This window comes from Apium graveolens, unplaced genomic scaffold (assembly GCF_009905375.1).
Source record: "Apium graveolens cultivar Ventura unplaced genomic scaffold, ASM990537v1 ctg3725, whole genome shotgun sequence".
In the NCBI taxonomy this organism is placed as follows: Eukaryota; Viridiplantae; Streptophyta; class Magnoliopsida; order Apiales; family Apiaceae; genus Apium; species Apium graveolens.
Window position 1 is genome coordinate 52033 of NW_027418232.1, and position 24809 is coordinate 76841.

General features: G+C 34.1%; 1 protein-coding gene across 1 annotated transcript; it reads right to left on the reverse strand.

The window, feature by feature from the left end:
- Positions 1-15983: 15983 nt before the first annotated feature.
- Positions 15984-22562, reverse strand: LOC141701315 (uncharacterized). Its single transcript, XM_074504999.1, has 9 exons — positions 22050-22562; positions 21733-21822; positions 20401-20661; positions 20310-20362; positions 20105-20231; positions 19667-20008; positions 19464-19565; positions 17031-17495; positions 15984-16159 (listed from the first exon to the last, which is right to left on the reverse strand). The coding sequence occupies exons 1-9, from the start codon at positions 22554-22556 to the stop codon at positions 16076-16078; spliced, it is 2031 nt and encodes a 676-aa protein (XP_074361100.1). The 5' UTR covers positions 22557-22562; the 3' UTR covers positions 15984-16075.
- Between the last annotated feature and the right edge of the window lie 2247 nt (positions 22563-24809).

Here is a 24809-nt window from a genome sequence, read left to right on the forward strand (position 1 = left end):
TGGCGAGGAAGAGGCTTTGCATCCAATACACTGGTGGCTTGAAGCTGTGGCCTCAAGGTATTGAAGATCACTGAAAATCCAAATTATTGGTTATCCCCGAATTCCGGCATTCAACCTCACACCAAATCTAGCTGCCAATTATCGGGCCTAACATACCGGTGGGGCATGATCGGTTATTCCGGATCCAATCTTCACCTCCTTTGTCCAAACAGTTTAAAATGATACACAGGAAAATGTGACCACCTATTGGTCTCCTCCAAACTTTCAAATGGTGCGGAACATGGTAAACGCCGCTCTTGAACTTCAAAAGAACCCAGAAAGTGGTTCGCAACCATTTTCCACTTCTATTGTTAATGAGATAAACCGAGTGGTCGAGGAAATCCTCAAGTCGATCTATAACAAGTATGAAAAAAAAGGTAAACATTTTTTTTGCTAAATTAAATATATATATTAACAACAAAATGAATACAGGGGTTGACCCTTGCTCTAAGACAAGCCTAGAGACCACTATCTATAGTCAATCTACACGAGTAGATTGAAGATAGAAAGACAAAAAGGGCTCAAGCTAATATATTAAAGAGTATTAGGAATGTTCATATTCAACATTCGTCGGTTCAGACCTCTACTTAGTTTCACCCAAGCTTCATCCTGGTCAAAGTACAAATTAATTAATTGTATATGTTCTTGTACATAGGTGATGCAGAGGAGGTAATGCAGAGGAATAGAGAGGAAGGCAAGATTGGAGAGGGTGGCGCAAAGAATGGATAGGGTGATGGTGGCGCCGAGCATGGAGATGACGGTAGAGATGATGATGACAACCATCAATGACGAAGTCATCTTCGTGAGGGGTGAGTGTGATAACTATGACGGAACGGGCTTGTGGTTTTTAGTTAAGATCGAGTCATCTGTTTATATGTGTTTAACCTTAGTACTGTAGTTTTGAATAATTTAATTTGTAAATGATGTTTCAACATGGTTTGTAATTATAACTGCTTCTGTGAATGGTATGGTGAACATAAATGGTGTTTTATATTTTATTTGATTAATATTTATACATTATTTTGAATTGGTTTGGAAAAAACAAGGGGGTGCTGAATTTCTGTTATGTTTTTTTAAAATTAAAGGCTTAAAGGTGACCGGTAAAACCAACGAAAAGAAAGAAACTGACTAAACCCTATAAAAATGACTAAATGTAACCGAACCCGACTAACCACCAGCTGGGTCAAAGTGGTCGGATTTAAATCACGATTGGGTTTCTCTGGTCAATTTTTCAGCTTCTGCATCTTTTTATTCTTTTTATGCATTTGTCAAAAGAGAGCAATTATAAACTAACTACCTTTTTAAACCGACTGACAGATGGTTGGTTTTGTTGGTCGGTTAAAATTCAGTCGATTAAAGACGGTTGGTTAGCAGGGAAAAGTTTGAACACCTAGTGGTGACATATGACACATGTTGATCGGTTATGTTGGTCGGTTAAATTATATGTTGGTAAGTTTAGGTGGTCGGGTATAATACACTCAGTTATAGACGGTCGGTTAGTAGGAAAAAGTTGGAACGTCTAGTGCTAACACGTGGCCGAGGCCCGTACACTTGTTAGCTGACGTGGATGTGCCACATCATGGTTCGTGGGCCTGACATGTCGGCTTAGACCCAGAAACGTGTCAGGATACGTTACTTTGACCGTCAAACAAGGTCAACGATCATTTTTGGTCAAACATGACCATATTTCTCCATAACCGACGAGGGTAAACCCGACCACGCATTATGTTGAGGTTTACCTAAACCTGATCGATTTTTAAGGGAAACCGACTGTTGTTGCGATCAGTTTAAACTCTGTTTCTTATAGCGAAAGAAAATATAAATCAGACAATAGAAATAGTTATGATTGCTAGAAAAACTCATCTTTGATGCATTATATTTATACAAATAGTTACATTAACATCACCTAGATAGTTAATGAAAGCTTAGTTGGCGATCTGTGAGGGCACGCAAAGGTAGATTAACATAAGTTATATTTTTATTGTAACCGGATATTTTTATTTTCCTCATGTTATGTTTGGTTGGGGGAGTAAAATGGAATGGAATGGAATGAGATTTTATGTGTAAAATGATAAAATATTCAAAATTTTCACCATTTAACCCACTCCATTCATAACCACCGAAACTTTAATCAAACACCCCCAATTTTAGATGGAATGTACTAACCTCATTTTTTCAAAATTTTTATCATAACAATTTGACATATCAATTTTTTTTTCAAATCTTCCCTCCAACTCACATTTATTTCCCCTCAGAATTTGGGAACTGATTTCGATGAGAAAGCTAAGGGCTAAAAGATAGCCAAAGGAAAAGGGAAATTAAAGAGAAGGATGAGGCCGAACAGGAAAAGGCCAAAAAACGAGAGGCCAATGTGCTAAAGCTCAAGGCTATAAAGCTACGAAGGGAGAATTTGGAACTAGAGGAGAAGGCACTGAGGGCCTCGCTAGAAGAGACTGAAGGGGCTAAGAGTTATCAAAAAGAGAATTGAGTCCACATTGAGGAATATGAGTCCACGGACTTTGACTCACACTATAGAATGAGGAGGATGAAAGTCGCATTGACTTCGAACTTTGACCAAGAAGCAGAAGAGGATATGTCTCATACTAGGCTACCAGGCTTGTGAAAGCCATGTTTGGGGACATGAAGTTTAGCTGCGAACCGATGGTGACCATAGAGATCGAAGCTTACTGGACTTTTTCTGGGGAACAAAAACAGTTCTCGAAGATGATCGACTTCAATGGGAGGGGGGATCCTGAAGACCATTGTGACAAATACGAGTTGCTGATGATGGGCATCGGCCATAGCTAGAAAATGTTGTGTAAGATGTTCAAAACTTATCTGAAGGGAGGAGCGTCGATGTGTACAAGTCCTTTTGGCCACAATCGATCAACTCTTATGAGCAACTAAAGGGAAAATTCATTAGGAATTACTCCCACTTATGCCTAAGGGAGAAGGACACTGAAACCCTAATACATTGCAGGAAGAGGGACAATGAATTTTGGGCGACTACCTGGCCCGATTTAAGGAAGAAGCCAAAATGGTTACAAATCTGAATAAAATGAAAGCTATGGGATATCTGACTACCGGGCTATACCCAGTTAAAGGTAAAAAGCTTCTATCATCCCTTTATCATTACCCCCTAAATCCTTTAATGACATATATATGAGGGGTGAGAACACTCGTAGGAAAATGGAAATTCTGTGGGGTTATAGAGATCTCCGAAGAGATGAGCGAAGTAGACAGTTCAGCCGCAACGAGTACTCCTGAGGGTCCAGCTGGGACCGAAGGAAAGATCGTAGGATCGATGGGAAGAAACAGATAGACCGAGACCTGTAAAGGCAAAGAGATAGAGATTCGACCGTGTTTGCACCTCTTAACGTGCCAATCTCCAAATTCTCCATGAAATTAAAGGTAAACCAGGCTTCATCCGTCCTTCCAAGATGAAAATGGTCGAACAAAATAAAAATACCGACAATTACTACGACTACCATTAGCATAAGAGATATAACACTGATGAATGTTTCCACCTGAAGAAGTTGAATGAAAAGATTATCAATGCAGGAGAAGTGAATGAGTTGGTAAGGTATTTGAGAGACATATTGGAGCAGAATGATGCAAGAAATAGAGGACCCAAATAAAGGTATAAGGGGGGAGGTGAAGACTATTTCTGGGGGCAATGCTCTCGGTCTTGATAGCAATAATGCCAGGAAAAGGTACCCGCGTCAAATCTATAACTTGCACGAATCTAACCCGGCTAAGAAGACCATGCCTCTCTTATTTACCGAAGAAGATAATGAAGATGTCAGATACCCCCATGAGGATCTGCTGATAATTAATCCCATCATCGAAGAGAACAAGATATGGAAATTCAAGTGGACGAAGGAAGCTCGGCTAACATCCTGTTCTATCTGATATACTACAAGATGAACCTAGTCGGACAACAAATGATATTATGCCACGAGGCACCCCTTGAGGCCTTCGGCCGTATAACATATTCCTTGTGAAGGTACAATAACCCTTCATGTCCTCATTGGTAAAATGCCCTACACTGCTGAAAATAGGTAAAATTCTACATTATGAGGGTCGAAAGCCCTTACAACGCACTTTTGAGATGACCATTCTTATCCACTTTTAAGCCATGGAGTTGATTCCTCATCTCAAGCTGAAGTTTCCCACGGAAAAGGGGGGTTGGGGAAAAAAAAGGACCAGAAGACATCAAGAATTCTTAAGCTGGAGAATCTTGACAAAGACTAGGAGTACGAGGAGAATGACTTCAACGGAAAAGAAAACATTCAGAGGCCAAACCGAGTGAAAATAAACAGTTGATGAACATTGAGTAAGAGAAATTTGGGACTTATTTATCGTATACGACCATCGAACCCGCCACCAAGGTAGAAGAAATTGAACTTTATTACGGGATGCTCGGAAATATGGCTCGTATAGGGAAAAATCTGGAATCTGACCTGAAAGAGAATGTTCATAGCAGGAGTAAGGCAATACCATTATGTCTTCACATAGGGGGCCGAAGGCATGCCTGGGGTAAATTGAAGACGTCTACCATTATCTTAATGTGAATCCCGAGGTGAAGCATATGAAGAAGAGATGAGGACCTTCGCCTTGGAGCGCCAAAAGGTTATTGAAGCGAAGTTGAGAAGTTGGTGGGAAAGCCAAGTTCATTGAGCAAATACAATACCTTTATTGGCTTGCTAATGTGGTAGTGGTCAAGAAAAAAATAACAAGTGAAGAATGTGTGTAGACTAGCAAGGCATGAATAAAGACTGCCTGAAGGACAATTATCTTCTTCTGTCAAGCATTAATCAATTGATAGACCCACTGCCAGGTCACCAAGTCTTCCGCTTTCCTACACTTTTCACGCTACCATCAAATCTCTATGAACACTTCTGATATTACGAAGAAAGCCTTTTATCAAGTCGAAGAGAGACATATGCTTACAATCAAAATGCCCTTCGACCTGAAGAATATAGGGGAAACCTTTCGTGTATGGTCAACAAGGTCTTTAAAAGAAAATCGGGCCCGAATATGGATATTAAGTGGATGACATGATCATTAAGTGACTATTTTCTAGATCATGTCAAAGATCTCGGAGATGTTTGAGACTGTAAAAAGAAAATAACGTGAAGATTAATCCGGGCAAGTGCACGTTTGGAGTAGCAAGAGGAAATTTATTGAGATATCTGGTCAATGAGCGAGTAATCAAAGAAAACCCAGAAAAGATTCAAGTATTTTTAACATGTGAGCCCCGAAGTGTATTGTGGACATTCAGAAATTGACGGGGTGATTAGCAGCGCTTCTCCGCTTCATATCACGGTCAGACCGAGAAAGGTACTACCTGTTCTTCTCCTTACTAAAGGGATCGAAGAACTTTGAATTGGGGAATTAAATGTCAAAAAAATTTGAGCAACTCTAGGAGTACCTAACTGGAGCACCTTTCCTGATGAGGCCCGACCCTAAAGGAAACACTTCAATCTGTATTTGGTCGTGTTGGTTCAGACATTAGGCGCTGTATTGGTGAAAGAACAGGAAGGTAACCAACACCCTGTGTTCTAGGACTCCATCTCAGGTTGCTAGTCATGCTCAAAAAATTCCTAAAGCGCGTTGAGAAAGAAGACACTGAGAAAACATAGGACAACCATTAACGACATTCAATGTCTGTGTTGCGACTCTAGCCCATGCATGTATGGGGCCTCAGGTCCTTTTCGTCTAGTCCTCTGGCATATATATTAAGCAGGTTATGTGCACCAACTATCAAATAATATTAGGGCCGATCTATGTGGATGTCTCGACTTTTATGATTCTCCGTTGTCTAATTAAACAACTATATGAACCAATAATAATTTCCTCTAATGATCAGGCTATGATAATAATGTTTTTTTGATTTAAGCAAGCTATGATTTAATTTATCGGCCAATTTTTAAATGAACTGTACGACTAAAACCGACCGTATTTGGTAAAGAAAACTGATCGTTTTCTTATAAAACCGAATGATGTTTAAATATAAACCGACCGTTTCTCGAAGCAAACCAAATGGTATTTTTAGCAAATGTTTTTCAAGGGGAATTTTTATAATCGTTTTTATTAAAATACTATGTAAAAAATTGGAAATTTCTAATCTTACAATTAAAAAAAATTAATGATAATAGAAACTTAATCTTAGGAAATTTTTTATATTTCGTTATATACAACTAGGGTTGTAAGCCTTACACTCGACAGTTTTGTGAGTTAATCGGTAGTTAGTCTCGTTAAGTATATATATTTTGGCCCGTAATCATCAAATCAAACCATTAGTCTCGTGAAGTATTTATATTTTCGCCCCCCGTAAATCATCAAATCAAACCCGAATTCAGGAAATTCGAATTTTTCCAAATCAGTTGTCCTGAGCTCCGTGTGTTTCAATAAGCTTTTCGTGCATATAATTTGTGACCCCGTCTAATCGTCCTAGGTTTTGTATCATTTCCCTTTATTTTTTAAAAATTGATTATACACGAACACGTCAGGGATCGAACTCCGTACCTCCCACAAGGGGGTGCAGAGTTCAACCACTTCACCAATACTTCGTTTGCGTCCCTTTTGGTTATATGTATGTATTTTAATTTATACTTGGTTACTTTTTAAGTGCATCAATATTCTTCTCCACGATCAGTTTATTTTTGCGAGACAGATCATCAATGATCATTCATTGGTAAGTCCCATGTGAAGAATACAATGGGCTCAGTTACCGCACATATACACATGTATATTGTCTTCCACTAAGTTTGGGGGTTTTCACGGAAATGGTGTTCCTATTTCTCGAAATAAAGGTGAGGTTTGGGTCCATTTTACCCTCCTGGGAACCCGCTCTAAGTGAGATATAATGAGTCTGTTTGTTTTGGTTTGGTTAAATATTTAATAAAAATATCATAACATTCAAGTTACCAAAGTACGAGTTACCAAAGTATGAAAGTACAAGTTGAATTCCAAAACAAGAATGTATCAAAGGAAAATGGAATTGAGCTAATTAAAACTATGAAGTCAAGCATAATGGTTAATACTACGAAGTTAAGCGTGCTTTTGCAAGAGTAGTCTTTGGAGGGTGACCCTCGGGAAGGCGCCATTTTTTTTATTTTTTTTTGAAAAATATGAAAAGCATCATTTTATTATGATAATTTAACATAAAAACCATCACTTTGTGTTACCTTCACCATTTACAAAATAAAAACTATAATTTCATTCAATTTTCACATTTTGTTGAAAAAAATACATATATTTCCTATTTCTCATTTTAAATATAAAATAATATAGAGATATTAGGAAATTAAGCGACTATATATCAAATATATTAAAGATTTGGTTTGGTGATAAAAAATGTACGGATCAAGAATAATTTGTTAGTGTAGGTGCCCTGGAGGCAATACATTATTCTTTTAATAATTTATGTCAGTTGATCATTCAATAAATATATTTATTATGACCATAATTACTGCGATATTTTGTTAGCATAATAAATGTCCTTAGAATCATGATACACATTGTATAGTTTAAGTACATGACTTGAACTTGAGATTATATAATATATCATATTCTTAAAGGTCCCTAGTCGAGTATTATTATATAGGACAATAATAATACATAGATAGACTAGTATGTTGTTTAACAAGATAACCACATCTCATTGGTTATAAGTATGGGGATACTAAAGTCAATACATAGGTACATGTGAGAGTACATGGTATGGACAGACCCCCAGTGAGATTCTTCATGTTTTAATAAAGTCATAAAGAAAGACTCACAGTGATAATGGTTGTAACGATCCTTTGACTTGAAATCATTATATTTCTATACGAGGACTAATATACTTTGACTACATTAAAAGTTACTTTTGATCGGGTGATGATAAAAAGTGGACATCGGGTATATCATGAGTCGTATGAGAAAATATGAATGATAGATAAATGATTTAACCCTCCTATAATTAGGAGAGATATTATTGGCCTCTTGATTGAGTGAGACTATAAAAGCATGGTCATGCTCAAATAATGATTTGTCTTGATAGTCTATGCATGGATCAAGTAAACCTGATTAAATGTTGAAGAGGATGACTAAATACATGCCTCGAGTTTAATCTATAATATGTATGGTTAAAGGGATTATATTACACGAAAAACATTAATCACGAAAGGTTTTATCTAATCACGATTTAATTATTGTTTAATTGGGTAACAGTGATGTATTACTAGATACCACTCATTGTTTATAATTTTATTGGAGAATAAAATTATTTCCAATTAAATAATAGCCTATATGGTCGCACAAATAGAGCACTAATGGAATAGTTAATTTAAATTATGGATTTAAATTAATTTCTGATTCTTCGAATTTTATTATAATTAAGTAAGACTTAATTGCGATAAATAAATTCGAATTAAAAGGAATGTTTTTGCCATAATAATTAAGTATGACTTAGTTATTAATTAAATAATAGAAATTCGTTTTATTATTAATCCAATACCTACTAGGGTTGGGCTTTGCTGGAATGGGCCTTTTAATCAGCCATTATAATAGATATGATAGGTTAAAGAGCAGTGCACTTTTTTGAGAAAACCCTAGCAGCAAAGAGACTGGCAGAGGCAATTCGGATCGTCAAGAAGGAGGCTAAGACATCCATTTCGTAGCCAAGTTCGTGAGACGTTCTTGGAGGTGCTCGTGTGGATACATAGAGGTGTTTTTCCGAGAGGTAGACACAAAGCGTGATAGCTAGGATCTCCGTTGAGTTCGTGAAAGTTAAGCTCTTGAAACGTATGATTCGTTATCTCCATAATCTGCCCACGATTATACATGGATCCTGTTTTGGGTTTCGAAATTTTTGGTTTTATTTACGTTTATCCGCTGCGTTTTAGGCCTCGGAACCCAATATAATTTGTGTCATATACGTTGTTGAGAATTAACCATGGATTAATTGGTAAGATCGAAATTTTTTAGAATCATGGATACAAATCGGAAAACCAACTCAACACAAATTATATTCGTGTTTCGACGCGTCTGCATACTATTTTTTAACTAAAAGCATAACTATTCGTGTCTTTTTATACGTGTTCAACTTATAGTTTAATTAACCGTCTCTCTCTCTCTCTTTCTCTCTAATAGACCATATATGTCTCTACTACTACTATTGCAATGGATCTCTCAACTATTACTAATTAGACTAATTGTTAAAAGGTTCTTTGCCACTCTCCCGGAAGTAATCTACTTTCCTCGCTTTAAATTTTTTTAATGCTCAAATAGGTCTTGCAGTTTAGGTTTATTATTCTTCAAATTTTTAAGTAGAGATATATGACTTTTAAATGGTCTGTTTGTATTATATGATGAACCTACTATTTAAGAAGTTTGGGTTGAGTTTTGTATTTATTAAATGTAAAATTTATGATTTATATGAGTTTTTCTGTTGTGTTTTATGTATTTGGTGTTAGTTTTGTCATTTTGAGTAGTTTTGTGATTGATTATGGTGGTTTTTTAAACCAAATTGTACCCATTTGTAATTAAACAAGATTAAATTGATTGGCGTAAAATGGTATAGATTTTAGATTAGATTGAATTAAATATGAAAATTTGGAGTTGATTTGTTAAAATTTAGAGATTGCTTTAGCATATGTAAGTTTTGAAATTTTGTTAAAGATATGTGCATACATGAGATTGTGTATTTGATCAGGTTTGTAGTTTGTGAAACTTGAACACCTGAATACACACACTTGCAAAACTTTAAAACTTGTGATTATATAGAATTAATGATATACTAGTTAAATTTGTGATTATAAATGGACGGATATCAATTCATTTTGATTCTCGATTATTATGTACATATATTTATGGATAGATAGACATTTATATTTTTTTATCTTCATTTACGGCTTATAGTTTTGGTTGAGTTTGTGTTTGTTAAGTTTAAATATTATGATTATATATATCACGAGTTTTTGTATTTATTTCTCCTTATAGGGTGTTCTTTGGTGGCTTGTGTTTGCGTTCGCCAATTTGGTGATCATATTGGCTCTAATGGCTAGAAAAGGCCAATCCGACAATAGGGAGAAGAGCAAGAAGATGGCAGAAAGTAGCAAGGAAAAAAATAAGAAGAAGACTGGAGGGCGATGGGGTGGAAGCAGGTTGAGGGATGAACCAGATGAGGAGGAGGAGGAGAGGATGTAGAACTGGAGCGGCGTGTACATGAAGTGGAATATTTTGATGCAGGACGCCGAGCTCGAGCAGTTGTTCACCGCCGATATAAATATGGACTTTTTACTGGAATTTGGGGAACTCTATCCGAGAAATTAATTCCAATAAGCATAATACGTGGATAATATTTTTATCATTTCAGTCATTCATTTATGCTTCTCTCTGGTTTATTTCACTGTTCGATATATATATATAAACAAATATTGCATTGTATTTTTTTGAGTATTAATAATGTCGTGGCTAATAAAACTATCCTTCAAATTATGCGATTGACATGGCCGGTAGGTACGTTTATCTATGGAGATGTCATGGCTACAACTTCAAAGTGGATTACGGATGTGATTTCTGATTTCAATATAAGTGAATTATTTTAATTATTTATAGAATGTGTTTAATTTTTTTGTAAATTACTATATTTTTGTATGTTTTGAAAATGTCTTTTGTTGATTTTTGTAAAAAATACTACACACATAAACCTGACCAGACCAAAGAAGAAGCTCACGATAGTATTTATAAGCATATTCGAAACAAAATGAAGCGTACTTTAAACAAGACACAATCAAAGGTGATGGAATAGGCAAGCAAACCTCTTGAGTAATTGAACACGGGGTACTTTAGTGAAGAGTTTTGGCAGGCCCTTTTCGAGTATTGGTAAAGTGAAGGCCACAGACATCGCTCTAAAGTTGGCTCTAGCAATCGATAGATATTTAAGACTTTGCATAATGTGGGTGTAAAGGGCGTTCATGAATGGGAAGAGGTACGAAATTTCATTTTTATAAGTGTGTAAGTATATATCTACATAACTTGTATTGATTTAACTCGTAATGACTTGTTTGTTTATTTTTCAAATTTAACACTTAGTTTTTTCTTTTTTCGTAAGAAAAATATCAAACATTAATGATATGTTCATCTCCAATTCTTTAGACACCATTAAATAAGTTGTAGTTTACATAAACAAAATTTAAGTAAAATATCAAAACATAATAAAATTTTGTCATCGACAGTTTAAAAGTAATGCATGATTTCTAAAATAAGAATGTCTTAATTATTTAAAATAAAATTGGATTCATTCCAAAAACTCGTCTTAAAAATTAAAATAATATATATTAAGAAAAAAGAGTAGAGTGTGAGAGTGCATATATAATTGTAATATAAGACTAGGATTTGATGTTGATACAACTTGTAAAATTATAAATTATACTTCAAGGTTGATAGACTGGAAAATATATGTGAACTATAACTCCACAACTCTACTGGGCTTGAGTTCAGCTCAAGTAGGTTGTTGGTGAACAAACTCGTGTTCCGCTCTGACTTATTAAACTAGTCGAGTTTGAATACACTACAAAAAAATGGGTAAATACAACCGGAGGAAAATCGGTTGTATTTAGCTAAATTCGACCGTTTTCTGTTGTATTTACCTAAATACGACCGGTTTTTAGACTGATTGTATTCGCTCGAGTCATATTTAGTAAACTAGTTGTATTTAGTACTAAATATGACCGAATAATACAACCGGCTAAATACAACCGCTTAAATACGACCGGCTAAATACAACCGCTTCCGGTCAAATTTAATTTTTCGGATAAAATTCGAATACCCCCCCAAATATTTAAGTTTAATGAAAAAATTTAAAAGGCCCGCCCAATTATTAAATTCAATCGTATTTGGTCAAAAATAGTATTTTAAATGTTGCAGAGTACAGTTGAATTTACATACTAATTTCAAAAAAAACTCGCCGGAAACTGGAAAATATCCAAATTCCGGTGAGCTTAATTACCAGAATGTGCATATCCTCAAAGCAACAGGAAATGAGTGTGAATATCAGGCTGAATACCACTTGTTTCCCTCACTTTAAAAGTCTTTAGATTATATTATATGTTTACCACACCATGTTGTTACATACCCACCAAGAAGAATATTATATGTGTTTAGATTAGGCATTATGTTTGATATCTTCATTTCCGAATAAAGGCTCAGACTGTCACTATTTGAGTTAATAATGCCTAAATTGTCACTTTCGGGGAAAAAGACTCAAAATGTCACCTCATAACGGAACATGGTCTTCCGTTTTTTTAATACATGCAAAACGGAACATTGTCTTCCGTTTATAGTTTTTAAATTTTAAAAAAAAAATATACAAACGCTACATCGTGTAACGTTTTGCCTCTTATTTTTTTTTATAATGTAGCAACGTGACTTTAACTCACGTTTTGTGTTTTCTATTTTTTCTGTTTTATTTTCTTATTTTAAGCTTTTTTTGGTGTATTATTTAGGGGTCCGGAAACATCGTTTAATGTTACGTTTTTCAATATTTATTTTTATTTAATATTTTTAGAATTTATAAATGATATCATAATTTAACAATTTTTAACATTTAGGGTTCATCAATCCCCTTTTGGGTTTAGAAACATTTAAAAAGAAATTAATAAATATTACGTTGATTTAGGGTTTAGGGTTTAGGGCCCCTAAACCCTAATTTAATCTAGGGTTTAGGGTCTGGTTTAGGGCCTTTAGCCCTGGGAACGAGAAATATTATTTTTAAATTAAATAATTTTAAAATTTAAGAATGTAACTTAATTTAATAATTTCAATATTTATTTTTTATTTAATATTTTTAGAATTTATAAATGATACCATAATTTTACAATTTTTAACATTTAGGGTTTACCAATCCCCTTTTGGGTTTTAGAAATATTAAAAAGAAATTAATAAATGTTACACCGATTTAGGGTTTATGGTTTAGGGTTTAGGGAGCCTAAACCCTAGGAACCAGAAATATTAATTCTAAATTAAATAATTATAAAATTTAAGAATGGAACTTAATTTAATAATTTTTATCATTTTAGGTTTTAACAATCCTCTTTTGGGTTTTAGAAAATAATTTAAAATATTTTTTTATTAATTTATGATTTAATAATTTACAAGATATAGTGGTTTGTTTTTTTAAAAAAAATAAAGGTAAAAACGTTAGTTTATATGATGTTTTGCTACCAAAACGCTGCTTTATCTAACGTTTTGCCCATATAAAAAAAGTTCAAAGTGCTAAAACGGTACACGAAGTTCCGTTTTCCCATATAAAAAAAATTAAAGTACTAAAACGGTTCACGAAGTTCCGTTTTACTTTTAAGAAAAAAAATCAAAACGCTAGACGATCTTCAGTTATGAAGTGACATATAGGGCATTAATTTTCAAAGATGACAATTTGGACCATTATTTACACAAAAGTAACATATAAGGCCACCACCCTTCATTTCCTGTAAAGCAGCCTCCATCTGTTCTATAAGCACCACCCGGCCAAAGACAGAAATCAGAAAATTGTATATTACAACTACGGCTTACGAGAGATATCCTTCTTAAACTCCCTATATAGAAACTGAAATTTTTCATTACAAATATTATACATATAAGCACCACATATCCTTCTCTTCTTTCACCTTCGTTGCCGGAGCTGCGGCGAAGTTGTGGAGATGCAGCAGGGATGTGATCGGAGAAAGAACGAGAGGAAGAAGAAGAAGAATACTGGAGGGAGGGATGGAGGATTGCCGGAAGAAATAGGGGAGGGGAAGGAGGTAGTGGCGCGTGAGGGGTAGGCGGGATGGGGTGGGGTTAAGGGTTATGTTTTCTTTTTTATATAATTTTGTTTTATTTTGGTGTAACTCCAACCGTTAGATTGTTGGGATAGTAACTGAATTTGGTCCACTAGATATAGTTCACGCGGATAGTTGACGTGTCTCTAAATACAACCGTATCCGGTCGAATTTAGGAGTATCAATTTATTTATTTATTTATTATTATTATTATTATTATTATTATTATTATTATTTTATTAACTTTTATAGGACATAAATATTATTTAATATTTTACTAACAAAGATTATAATATTCTAAATTTTAAAAAGTATTCTAAAATATACAGATCTTGAAATCTGTAAGGTTGGATCATTTAAAAAATCAAAATATCAGTATGACACTAAACAGTAGTAATGACTATGGTCAAACTACTAGTTTACTATTAAAATAGCAAACCAAATACATTAATTTTTTCTAAAAAAATTACCATATCATTAAATATATAAATCTTGACATCTGTAAGGTAAACATTTTTTAAATAATCAAAACATCAGTATGAGACTAAACACTAGTAAGAAGTACTAGTCAAACTACTGGATGATTGTTAAAATAGAAAACTAGATACATTTATTTTTTTATAAAACATTTATCATATCAATAAAATATAGATCTTGACATCTGTAAGGTTGGATCATTCACATACATTTTTTTAAAAATCGAAACATCAGTATAGACTAAAAACTATTAAGAAGTACTGGTCAAACTACCAGTTGACTATTAAAATAGCAAATCAAATACATTTATTATTTTCTAAAAAAATTATCTTATCACTAACATATATATCTTGACATGTGTAAGGTTGGATCATTCATAAACATTTTTTAAAAAATCAAAACATCAGTATATGACTAAACACTAATAAGAAGTACTAGTCAAACTATTATTTGACTGGTGAAATAGCAAACCAAATACATTTATTTTTCTATAAATTTTTTATCATATCACTAAAATATACACATCTTGACATCTATAAGGTTGGATCATTCACTTACATTTTTTAAAAAATCGGAACATCATTATGGACTAAACACACTAGTAAGAACTACTTGTCAAACTACTAGTTGACTATTAAAATAGCAAACCAAACATTTATTTTTTCTAAAATTTTATAATCACTAACATATATATTATTGACATCTTTAAGGTTGGATCATTCATAAACATTTTTAAAAAAATTAAAACATCAATATGGGACTAAATACTGATAAGAAGTACTAGTCAAACTATTAGTTGACTGGTGAAATAGCAAACCAAACACATTTATTTTTTTCTAAAAATTTTATCATATCATTAAAATATATAGATCCTGGCATCCTTAAGGTTGGATCATTCATAAATATTTTTAAAAAAATTGAAACATCAATATGAGATTAAACACAAGTAACACTACAACAAAAGCGGTTAAATTCAACTGACAATATTCGGTTTAATTTAGCATAAGACCAACCGGATCTAGTTGAATTTATACTAAATTCAACCGCAACCAGTCGGTTGTAAATAAGGCCGTTGAAATTAGCATTCCGGTTGAATTTATGATTATATTCAACCAGTTTCGGTTGAGTTTGTTGACACTATTTTCAACCACTTTCCGTTGAAATTAACTTTACATATTTCAAAAAAGATTAAAATTTTGAATTTGAATTTCACAAAAAAAAAAAATCCCGCCAAAATTACTAAAAACAACCGAAAAAAGTTGAATTTATTTTTTTAAAACCCAACCGGTTTTGGTTGATTCGTTAACTAGTCCATTTTTTGTATATTAATTTCAACCCAATTTTGTTGAATATAGATTTCATTAATAACCGGAAGTAGTTGATTAATTCTGATTATGTCTGTTAAATACAATCATCTCTTGTTGAACTTAATGGGCAATTGGTATTTAGTTTCAACCACTAACAGTTGAAGTTTTAAAATACAATATTGTAAAATAATTTTCCAATAAGCTTCCTCATAGGCTGCCTCCCGTACAATTCTTTAGATATATAACTATTAATAAAAAATAAAACAGCAAATGAGAGACTCCAAACTGAAATATACATAAACAAGCATTAGTTCAATGTCTTCATGCCTAACACAAAATATGTAACTTGAGATCGTAAAACATATGCCAAATTTTAAAGTTTGAGACCAAAGTAACACATGCAAGTTCTTAGACAAAATAATCATAAGCTAGGATCTTCAGCTAAAGTGGGAAGCGATATTCCAAGTCGTCTATATGAATATCATTGTCATCTTCGTCCACCTCCATATGATCTGAGCGTGTATCCTGTGGTTAAGAATAAAAATCTGATTAGACTACACTGCCAAAACAATATACAGACAACTTTTGATCAATTAACAAAATTACTTGAGAGTTACTTGTACTAAGTTTTTAAATAAATTCAGAGAATGATCAAACAAATTGAAGAGTATGCTAAAACCAGTCACTTATACTAAGGTTTTAAATAAAACCAAGGAAAAGACCCTACTGGCCCAAACCAAACACAAAGAGCCCCACAACCAAAATCTCCAGCCTGCCAAGCAACCAGAGAAGCAAAAAACCAGAGAAAATCTGCAAGCACCCCAAATAAGAACAAAAATGCACATCAAATGCACTTGAAATTCCAGCCCAGATCTAAGCAAACCAGCATGAGCAAAAAAACAGAAAATCCAGTTGTTTGAACACTCCATAAAAAAATAAACACCAGACCCCACACAAGCAATCACCACTCCAAATTAAGGAAGAAACTACAGCAAAATCCCAGACAAAATCAGCTTCTAAATCCTTACTATCAAAAACCCAGACCCCTGCAATACCACTCTGCAAAAAAACATGCTGCAACACTTCAGCACATCTGAAAAACCAAACAAAAGAAACAGGCCTACAACACCTTCTAACCAACCATCCAGACCTAACAAAACTAGATAAAAAACTATAGAAATCCAACCAGAGCCCAGCAAACCAAAGCAGCTGATACTCCACCTAAACAAACTACCCTGACTGAAATAAAAAATTTGGCACAACACTAATGGAAAAACAGTCAGGTCTAGATAGTATCAGATAAATGAGATTAATTGGAAATATAGTCAGGTCTAGATAGCATAATAATATAATAATAATAATAATAATAATAATAATAATAATAATATATTATTACCTCTATAATAGTCTTTTTATAACGCTCACAAAGAGGAGAAGTCATGTGTGATGCTATTTGAATGTACTCTTCCCATAAAATTTTAGAAGCGAGATTATCTCTGTTTGGATAAGCACGAGCAGCCAAAATCTGCACCTTTTCATCAAGTTTAGCACGTGTAACCTCGATCTCCTCTATTGCTTTAACCATATTAGTCACATCTGTCAGGACCTTCCCGATAATAGAATATGCAGACTTTGGAATGCGCTCTGGGATGCAGACCAGAGAAGACTGAGAAGTGGTATATTTGGAAACTTCATCAATTCCAACAAGCTCCGTGAGGGTATGGCGCGGGAACATTTTAAATTTTCCCTTCTTTGGTGGACAAACCTCCAGCAATAGTTCAACGTCACGTTTCCTTTGGTTGGCTAGAGATAGTGTTGCATCCTGAGAATTCCCCTCTTCCGTTGCACGCTCCACGACCTCCTAAATTACATAAGAACCAAGGATATACGACTCAATTATTTAACACAATATTTCCCTTAATGCAAATCAGAAAAATTGAAATTTTAGGCTATATTATGCTTAAACATGTAAATAGACCGGGATGATGATATATCGATAAAAATCAAGAAAGCAAAAAAACACAAAAAAGTAAAATTTCAAATATATTAATCTACAGTCTCAGTTCTTGAACCTGATAATTTTAACAATGGAAGTGAATGTACAAGTGAATGGATTTAATAATTTCACATGCCACAAGTTACAAATTAGAGAGGCAAAAATATAGCTGATGTATTTAAAAAGATAGAGGTAGTATGTATGCCCACAATTCCCTGATAGTACAATGTCAACAAAAACAGGGCTTATAGCAGCGGCACAGAGGTAGTATTTAAAACTCAACTCTAAAATTCAGAGTGCAGTAGTAAAAAGAAATAAGTCTATTGTATATGATATCTTGGTAAAAAACAGGACTTGCACAAAAGTAATCCAAAAGAGTAGCAAATTTTATCCAATTAAATTTAAATGAACATAAGTAAAATCTAGTATGGAACAACACTGCAAATTCACGAAAACGCAACACATAAAGACGTATTAACCATACACACAATATAGCTCACTATAGCATAGCATGATATAGAGGCGGATGCATGTATGAACATTGATTTTTTATGTGCACAAGCCTGGGGTAAGCATAGTAGTTCTTGTTGTGTGTTTACTATATTCAGTAGCAATTAAGTCATTACAAATATATGCTAGTTGAGACCCTAGTCAATTTAGGCCTATCAGCATTACCAGTTACCAATGCGCTACCCCTTATAATATTTGGATACTCTAAAACTTGTAAATAATAATACGTTAAATAATTTCATATTTACACTGATTTTTTATTTAAAAATCACAAAATATAAAAAATTGAAGTTAAAATGTGATCAATTAAACTAAAATTTAGTCAAATATAACTTCAAAAAATTAATCATACAAAATAGAGAATAATGAAAAAAATTATACACTAATAAAAAAATTATTGCTCTCTTTTGAATTTTGTAATTATCGATAAGTTGATTCCTTTTTATAAAACAAAATGACATCCTCAATTAGATATGCAAATAGAACTTTATGTAATTGGATATTGCAATCTCAATATCCCTTTATTATTGGGAGTTTAAATAGATCACAGACCTGTTTCTCCAGCCATGTATACAATAGCAATCAAACAAAAATGGTGTAGCAGATCAGAAGGCCTAGTATTTAGTATCACTTGTTACATAGGCCGTAGAAAATTAATCATCTTCCACCCCACATAATGAGAAAGCCTTCTAAATTCTAGTTCTTTCTTATCCCAAATATCATATTTAAAGTAGAAAATATCCACATTAGTCTCCTTACTGTGAAGTAAAACCCATCTTGAACATAAAAAATAATACACGAGCGTGTATTGAATTTAGCTGTCAAGCATAAGAAGACATCCATTAATAAGAAGTAACTCACTTTTGCGTTTTGTAATTATGCCCACAATTCCCTGATACAAAACAGGGCTATTAATATATTATACTTAATATCAATAATTTAGTTTATTTTAGTAGTTCTTTTTAATATATTATGGGGCTATTAATATATTGTACTTAATATCAAAAATTGGGGCTATTAATAAATTATACTTAATAGTCATTCGCTGCTCAGAGAGTAACAACATATCAGAGTTGAGCTCTCAACTTTAAGAGACATATTAGTGATTGACTAGGGGAAATATTAGGTTGATTCGAAGCTGAAATTTGTTATCTCATCACCAAAAACTATTTATAATAATGAAACCGTAGGAGCTGTAGTGAATACTGCTACTTGACTACTGTCTCACAAAATATTTACTACAACGACACCGCCCAAAGGTAATGACTACTACTACTTATCAGGCCTTTCGTAATTGTTACTAAAACAAGGAGAACAACTTACTTTAAGCTTTCGCCCTATTTCTTCCACTTTTCCTTTCTTTTTGTATGAAACATCAAACTTTTCCAAAAGGGTGAGAGGCTTTTCCAATTTTTTCTCCAGTTCCTACAAAAGAGATATAAAAAAAATGAACATGTATAGATAAAAGATATTTTTGCAAAATCAAATAGCAAGTTCAACACCATCATATAAAGAGAAAATTTTGCCTCATAACGTTGGTCAAAAGGCTTCGCTCCACTGGAGTGCTTAATATCTGACTTCTTGTCATTTTCCCCTACATTTTCCGACAATTTGGAAAATGTCTCAGTCTCCCAGTAGTCACATAAACCCTCCCATGCAGGTTCTGATAAGTAGTAGGGGGGGCAAGTACGTCGGGTTGCGCTTGTGTCTCCCCTGGCATGGGCCTCTTTAACCCTATTATATGCATCAGTCTTCCAAGCATTTATATAACATTTCAAATTCGCCTTCAAATGATTTCTCACGACAGCGTCCCCTGCGAGTTCTTTGATTTTATCAACTTTATATTCTGGCTGATATTCGTAGTATTCCTTCGGGAAAAAAGTTATAGAATTCTTTACAAGCGAGTATTAATATAAAAAGGTCATAGTAATTGAAAAGTTCTGAAAATTTATAAGCTAGCATACCTTGAACTCCTCGATACACTTATTTAAAAAAGCCTCTCGTGCGCGTCCTTTTTCTTTTACTGTATCAAACTCCCAGTTATTTCTGACTATCGCTCTAATTGTTTTCTTGTAACGAGCCTCTTTAATACTGTTAAATGAAAAAAACTGTGTAAGTAACAAATTATAATTTTTTGGAAAATAACAAAACTGTAAAAAAATTGTTTACTTTTTTCCATTTATAAAGGTTACAACTCCAAGTTTCGGTTGTCCAAGTTGTGGCTTCTTTTGTAATCACCATCACAAATGCTGCGTTGAGCTCTCCCAAATGTGAGAACACCGTCACTCTGTCCAGCATCATCATCTTCCTGTTCTTCATCACTGCCTTCTGCATCATTTTCTTCCTGAGGATCAGCTTCTCCATTACCTCTACCCTGGCCCAGGCCCCTAGTGTCATCTCTACCTCTTCCACCTCTCCCCCTGTTTCCGGTGACCCTACTCAGTGCGCTCCCACTACCACTGCCCCCCACTGCCATGACAATAATAAATAGAACAAGCAACCAACAACTCTTAAATGTCTCCTGCAAAATTTGTACAATTATATAAAAGTAAAACCTAAGCAAGTATGATTTTATAAAGCCAAATAAATAAACACCTACAATTAAATAATTGGAGTTACTAATATATGGAAGACTATTTCTTTTGAAAAAAGAAGAGATAATGATATAAAAGATTAGAAAGGCTGAAGATCACAGAGTGCAAAGTGGAGCAATTGTCTCACTTAAGCAGCTCGAATCCAGGTAAAACAATTGATATAAAGGAAATCTAAGGAAGTCCTTCAGAGGTGAAAGAAACAGGTACACTACCACTACAAAAGTCCTGGTAAAAAAAAGTTTTACACTATAAATAGTCCCTGCCTCCTAAGCTAGTCGAATCATTTTAAGTAGTACATTACATCCAAGCGTAGGCAGGTCAATTAGTTCAAATAGTATTTCGAGTTTGTTGGCTTGTGTAAGTTTCTTCACTAGCAAGTGAAGATTCTACCAAGAAGAAAGTCTTACTAGCAAGTGAAAGTGCATTTTATTATTATTTGCACTAATAATAAAAGGAAAGTCTTAAGAAAATATCGCTTAAGAGAGTGAACCAATTTTATAGAGGAAGGGGAGGTAAAAGGAAAATAGAATAGATAGAAATGAAGAAGAAGGTTACGACAAGTCACGCCAACCAAAGTTTAGGTTTTCTTGATGTGATTTTGATTTTGTTTTAACTATGACTACGTAAAAACTTGGCTCCTTTCAAATATAGTCTGATACTTTGGTTCACTGCTATGGTTTGGTCTAATATTTTTGTTGCAGAGCTAACTGATACTTTAAATAAAATTTTATTATTTTTGTGTTTTAAAATCAAAGTATGGAGTTTGTGGCATGCCACAATCTGCTTGATTCTTGTCAAGTGAAAGTCTTATTTGTCATTCCTGTTACATATACTTAACTTATTATTATTGTAAGAAATTACTTTATATAATCTAGTGAGGTGCATTTGATATTTTTTCCTACAGGGACTACAGAGGAAAGAATTTGGTCACCACAGGGGAAAGAATTTGGTCACTAAAGGGGAAAGAATTCAATCATCTTAAAAGGAGATGAACTTACTTTGTTTGTAGCAATTACATGTGCCTCAACAAATGTGACGAAATAAGAAACCAATATTATCCCAGCCAAAAGTTGATTTCCCTTCCCAAGCTGGTGACAAACAATTAAATGAAAAATAAGTTCAAACCTCTAAATTAAATGAAACCCTTGTGAGAAAAAGCTTAAATTGAAATCACTAAATTGATATCATTAACCCTAAAATCTGAAAAGTAAATGAAACCATAAAATTTGAACTCAAATAACATCCTAGTTGCAATAAACCTAAATCTGAAACCATAAACCCTAAATCGATTTTACAATAAACCTTAAATGTATACCTGTGGAGAAAGCCATCCCGATTTTCTGTACTCCAAAGAAGTGTCCCTTCCAGTTGTAGTAGTTGTGTCCTGAGCCTGACCAACCTTGGTCTGAGTAGTGTGTCCTGCATACACATCCATCTCTTGAGCCCTTTTCTTAGACAACTCTATCTGATCTGGCATCACTTGGCTAGCTTGTTTAAAGTAACTTAAAACCCATGAGAGCGATGAAAGCCCTATCAGCCCAAAAGCCCCGGATCCGAGAAATCCAGTGACAACAAGCCCAATAGTGAGAGCAGCTGGGACAAGAACTGGGATAAAGATGATGAAAAGTGGTGTGGCTAAAGCAAGGCCTTTTAGGGTTCCGATTAGGGTTATTCCGGCGAGCAAAATGTGGGTTCCGCTGACAAGGAGGAGAGTGACGACGGCGAGGACTTGGGAGGTGGAGGGGGTGTTTTTGGGGAGGAGATATTTTACTATCGCGGAGTGGTTGGTGTGTTGTGGGTGGTAGGTTTGACGGTGTGTCATTCTTGATTTGAGATTAGTGAGTTTTTTGGAGGCGGCTTCCGAGAGAGTTAGATGAGAAATGGTTTGTGAGAAAGAAAATAATTTGTTTCAACTGTGAAGATATGACCCAAGTAAATGACACGGGTAAATGCAATCAAAAATGGTTGATTTTAGGAGTTAAATTCAATTAAAACCGGTTGTTTTAATAAGCCACTTCTTACCTCCTCCAGTAGCTACTAGAACTCGAGCCCTGCTTTTGCAACAATAATAAGCTGAAGGCTAATATTTATCTTAAATTAAAAATTTAATGTCTAATAAAAATCAATATTACAATTGAAAAATTAAACACGACCATTACAATAATTTTTAACTTAATCATATTTTTTGTAAAATCACTAAAATATTAAATTAAGCCATGTCATCTTCCTCACTTTCACTTTCTTCATCGATAATCATGTCTTCATCTTGATTTTGTTCTTCGTTGTACTCATCCGTAGAATTGTCATTTTCAACAAATCTCAAATCAATAAAAAAATTTGAAGGATCATGAATCATCACGGGCTCGACACGAGATGATGAAGCATTTGAAACCTCATTTTGCAAGGCATCTTCACTTGACGTAAAGTTCCTTTTAGATTTCACTTCTTCATTAACAAAACGACTCTTTGTTGTTAAAATGGTGTACCATGGTGATCTTGGATTTGAAATATGCCTCGCATAATACACTTGATGAGCTTGACTAGCTAACACGAACACATCTTCCGTATTTAATGTTGATCGAACATCCACCGTTGTCATCCTATTTCTATCCACCTTGACATGCTTTGTATGATCAAACCAATGACATTTAAATAATATAACTTTATGCCCATTACGGTAATGAAGCTCAAGTATTTCTTCGAGTCGACCATAATTATTTTCAAAACTCCCCTTATATGAAGATCCTACATATAAATGAGTAAACTTCTTAGGTACAAGCAATGCATTAATATAACGAAAGATAGAACAATAGATACGAAAATTAAGTACCATATATTTCTTACCAATGACAAGCACACCCGAATTTGGTGAAGTGCGTTCATTAGAATTTGCACAACCAAATTTGTAACCATTACAGTGGCAAGCACTGTAAATATCCACATCGCGCATCGGACCTTTTATTAAATCCTTAAAAACATTTTTGAGTTGTGGATCATCCGCTACCTAAAAATTCATATATATTTATAAGTGTATTACAATTATAATATTTGAGGACAATAAGAAACATTTATATGTACGTGTTTAGACACATACCCTTCTTTCAAACCAATTTGTGAATCGATCTTTTTGAAATTTTTCTTTTGCTGCATCATCAAACTCTGGGTGTTTTCTATGTACCAACTTGTTAAATTCACTAAAAACAAATAACAATCATTACAATAATATAAATCAAAGTAAAAAAATATCATAGATTTGTTAAAGACCTTACCCCAAGTACTTTGCAACCTCCGGTGTGTTGATAAGAACATAATATTTGATGAGTCTATCTTCATCGACGGTCAATATTCTATGCCCTTTTCTTACAATGGGTTTCGCCGGATACGTGTAAACTTCTAACAAGTTAGGATCATTACACATTTTGGGTGCCCCGTAACGACGCAATCGATTGTGCATTGTTTCAACTTTGGATTCAAAATATAGAGAACAAAAGTGCACACATTCCTCCTTGATATAGCGTTCAGCCATTGAACCCTCCAGATGGGCTTTGTTTCTAACTTTCATCTTCAATCCATGTAAAAATCTTTCAAAAGGGTACATCCATCGATATGTAACAGGGCCACCCAACTTACACTCGGTGGCCAAATACAGTGGCAAGTGCTCCATCGGGTCAAAGAAACCGGGAGTAAAGATGGTTTCAAACTTAGACATTATCCTCACAATATCTTTCTCCATTTTTAGTAAATCGGAGTATTTCAAGGTAGATGAGCACAAATCTTGGAAGAAGTTAGACAATTCAATAATGGCATCACCCACTTGCCTCGGCAATAAGTCACGACAAACAATAGGCAGTAATTTTTGCATAAAAATATGACAATCATGCAATTTCATACCATGAATAGTATGTTTTTCAAAATTCACACACCTAGATATATTGAAACGTAACCATCCGGAAGTTTAAGTGTTGAAATCCACTTAAACAAATTATGAACTTGTTCCCTCAAGAGCGCATATGGAGCATGTTGCATTATGTCTCCATCTTGAACCCACAACTCACGTCGTATACCAAGATCCTCA

Bases quoted from the DNA above. Each gene is read 5' to 3' on its own strand.
- LOC141701315 (XM_074504999.1), bottom strand. From the start codon at position 22,556: ATGACACACCGTCAAACCTACCACCCACAACACACCAACCACTCCGCG. The intron at 21,823-22,049 runs GTATACATTTAA...GTTTGTCACCAG, and splicing joins CGGGATGGCTTTCTCCACAG to CTTGGGAAGGGAAATCAACT. The intron at 19,566-19,666 runs GCAAAATTTTCT...TCTCTTTTGTAG, and splicing joins CTTTTGACCAACGTTATGAG to GAACTGGAGAAAAAATTGGA.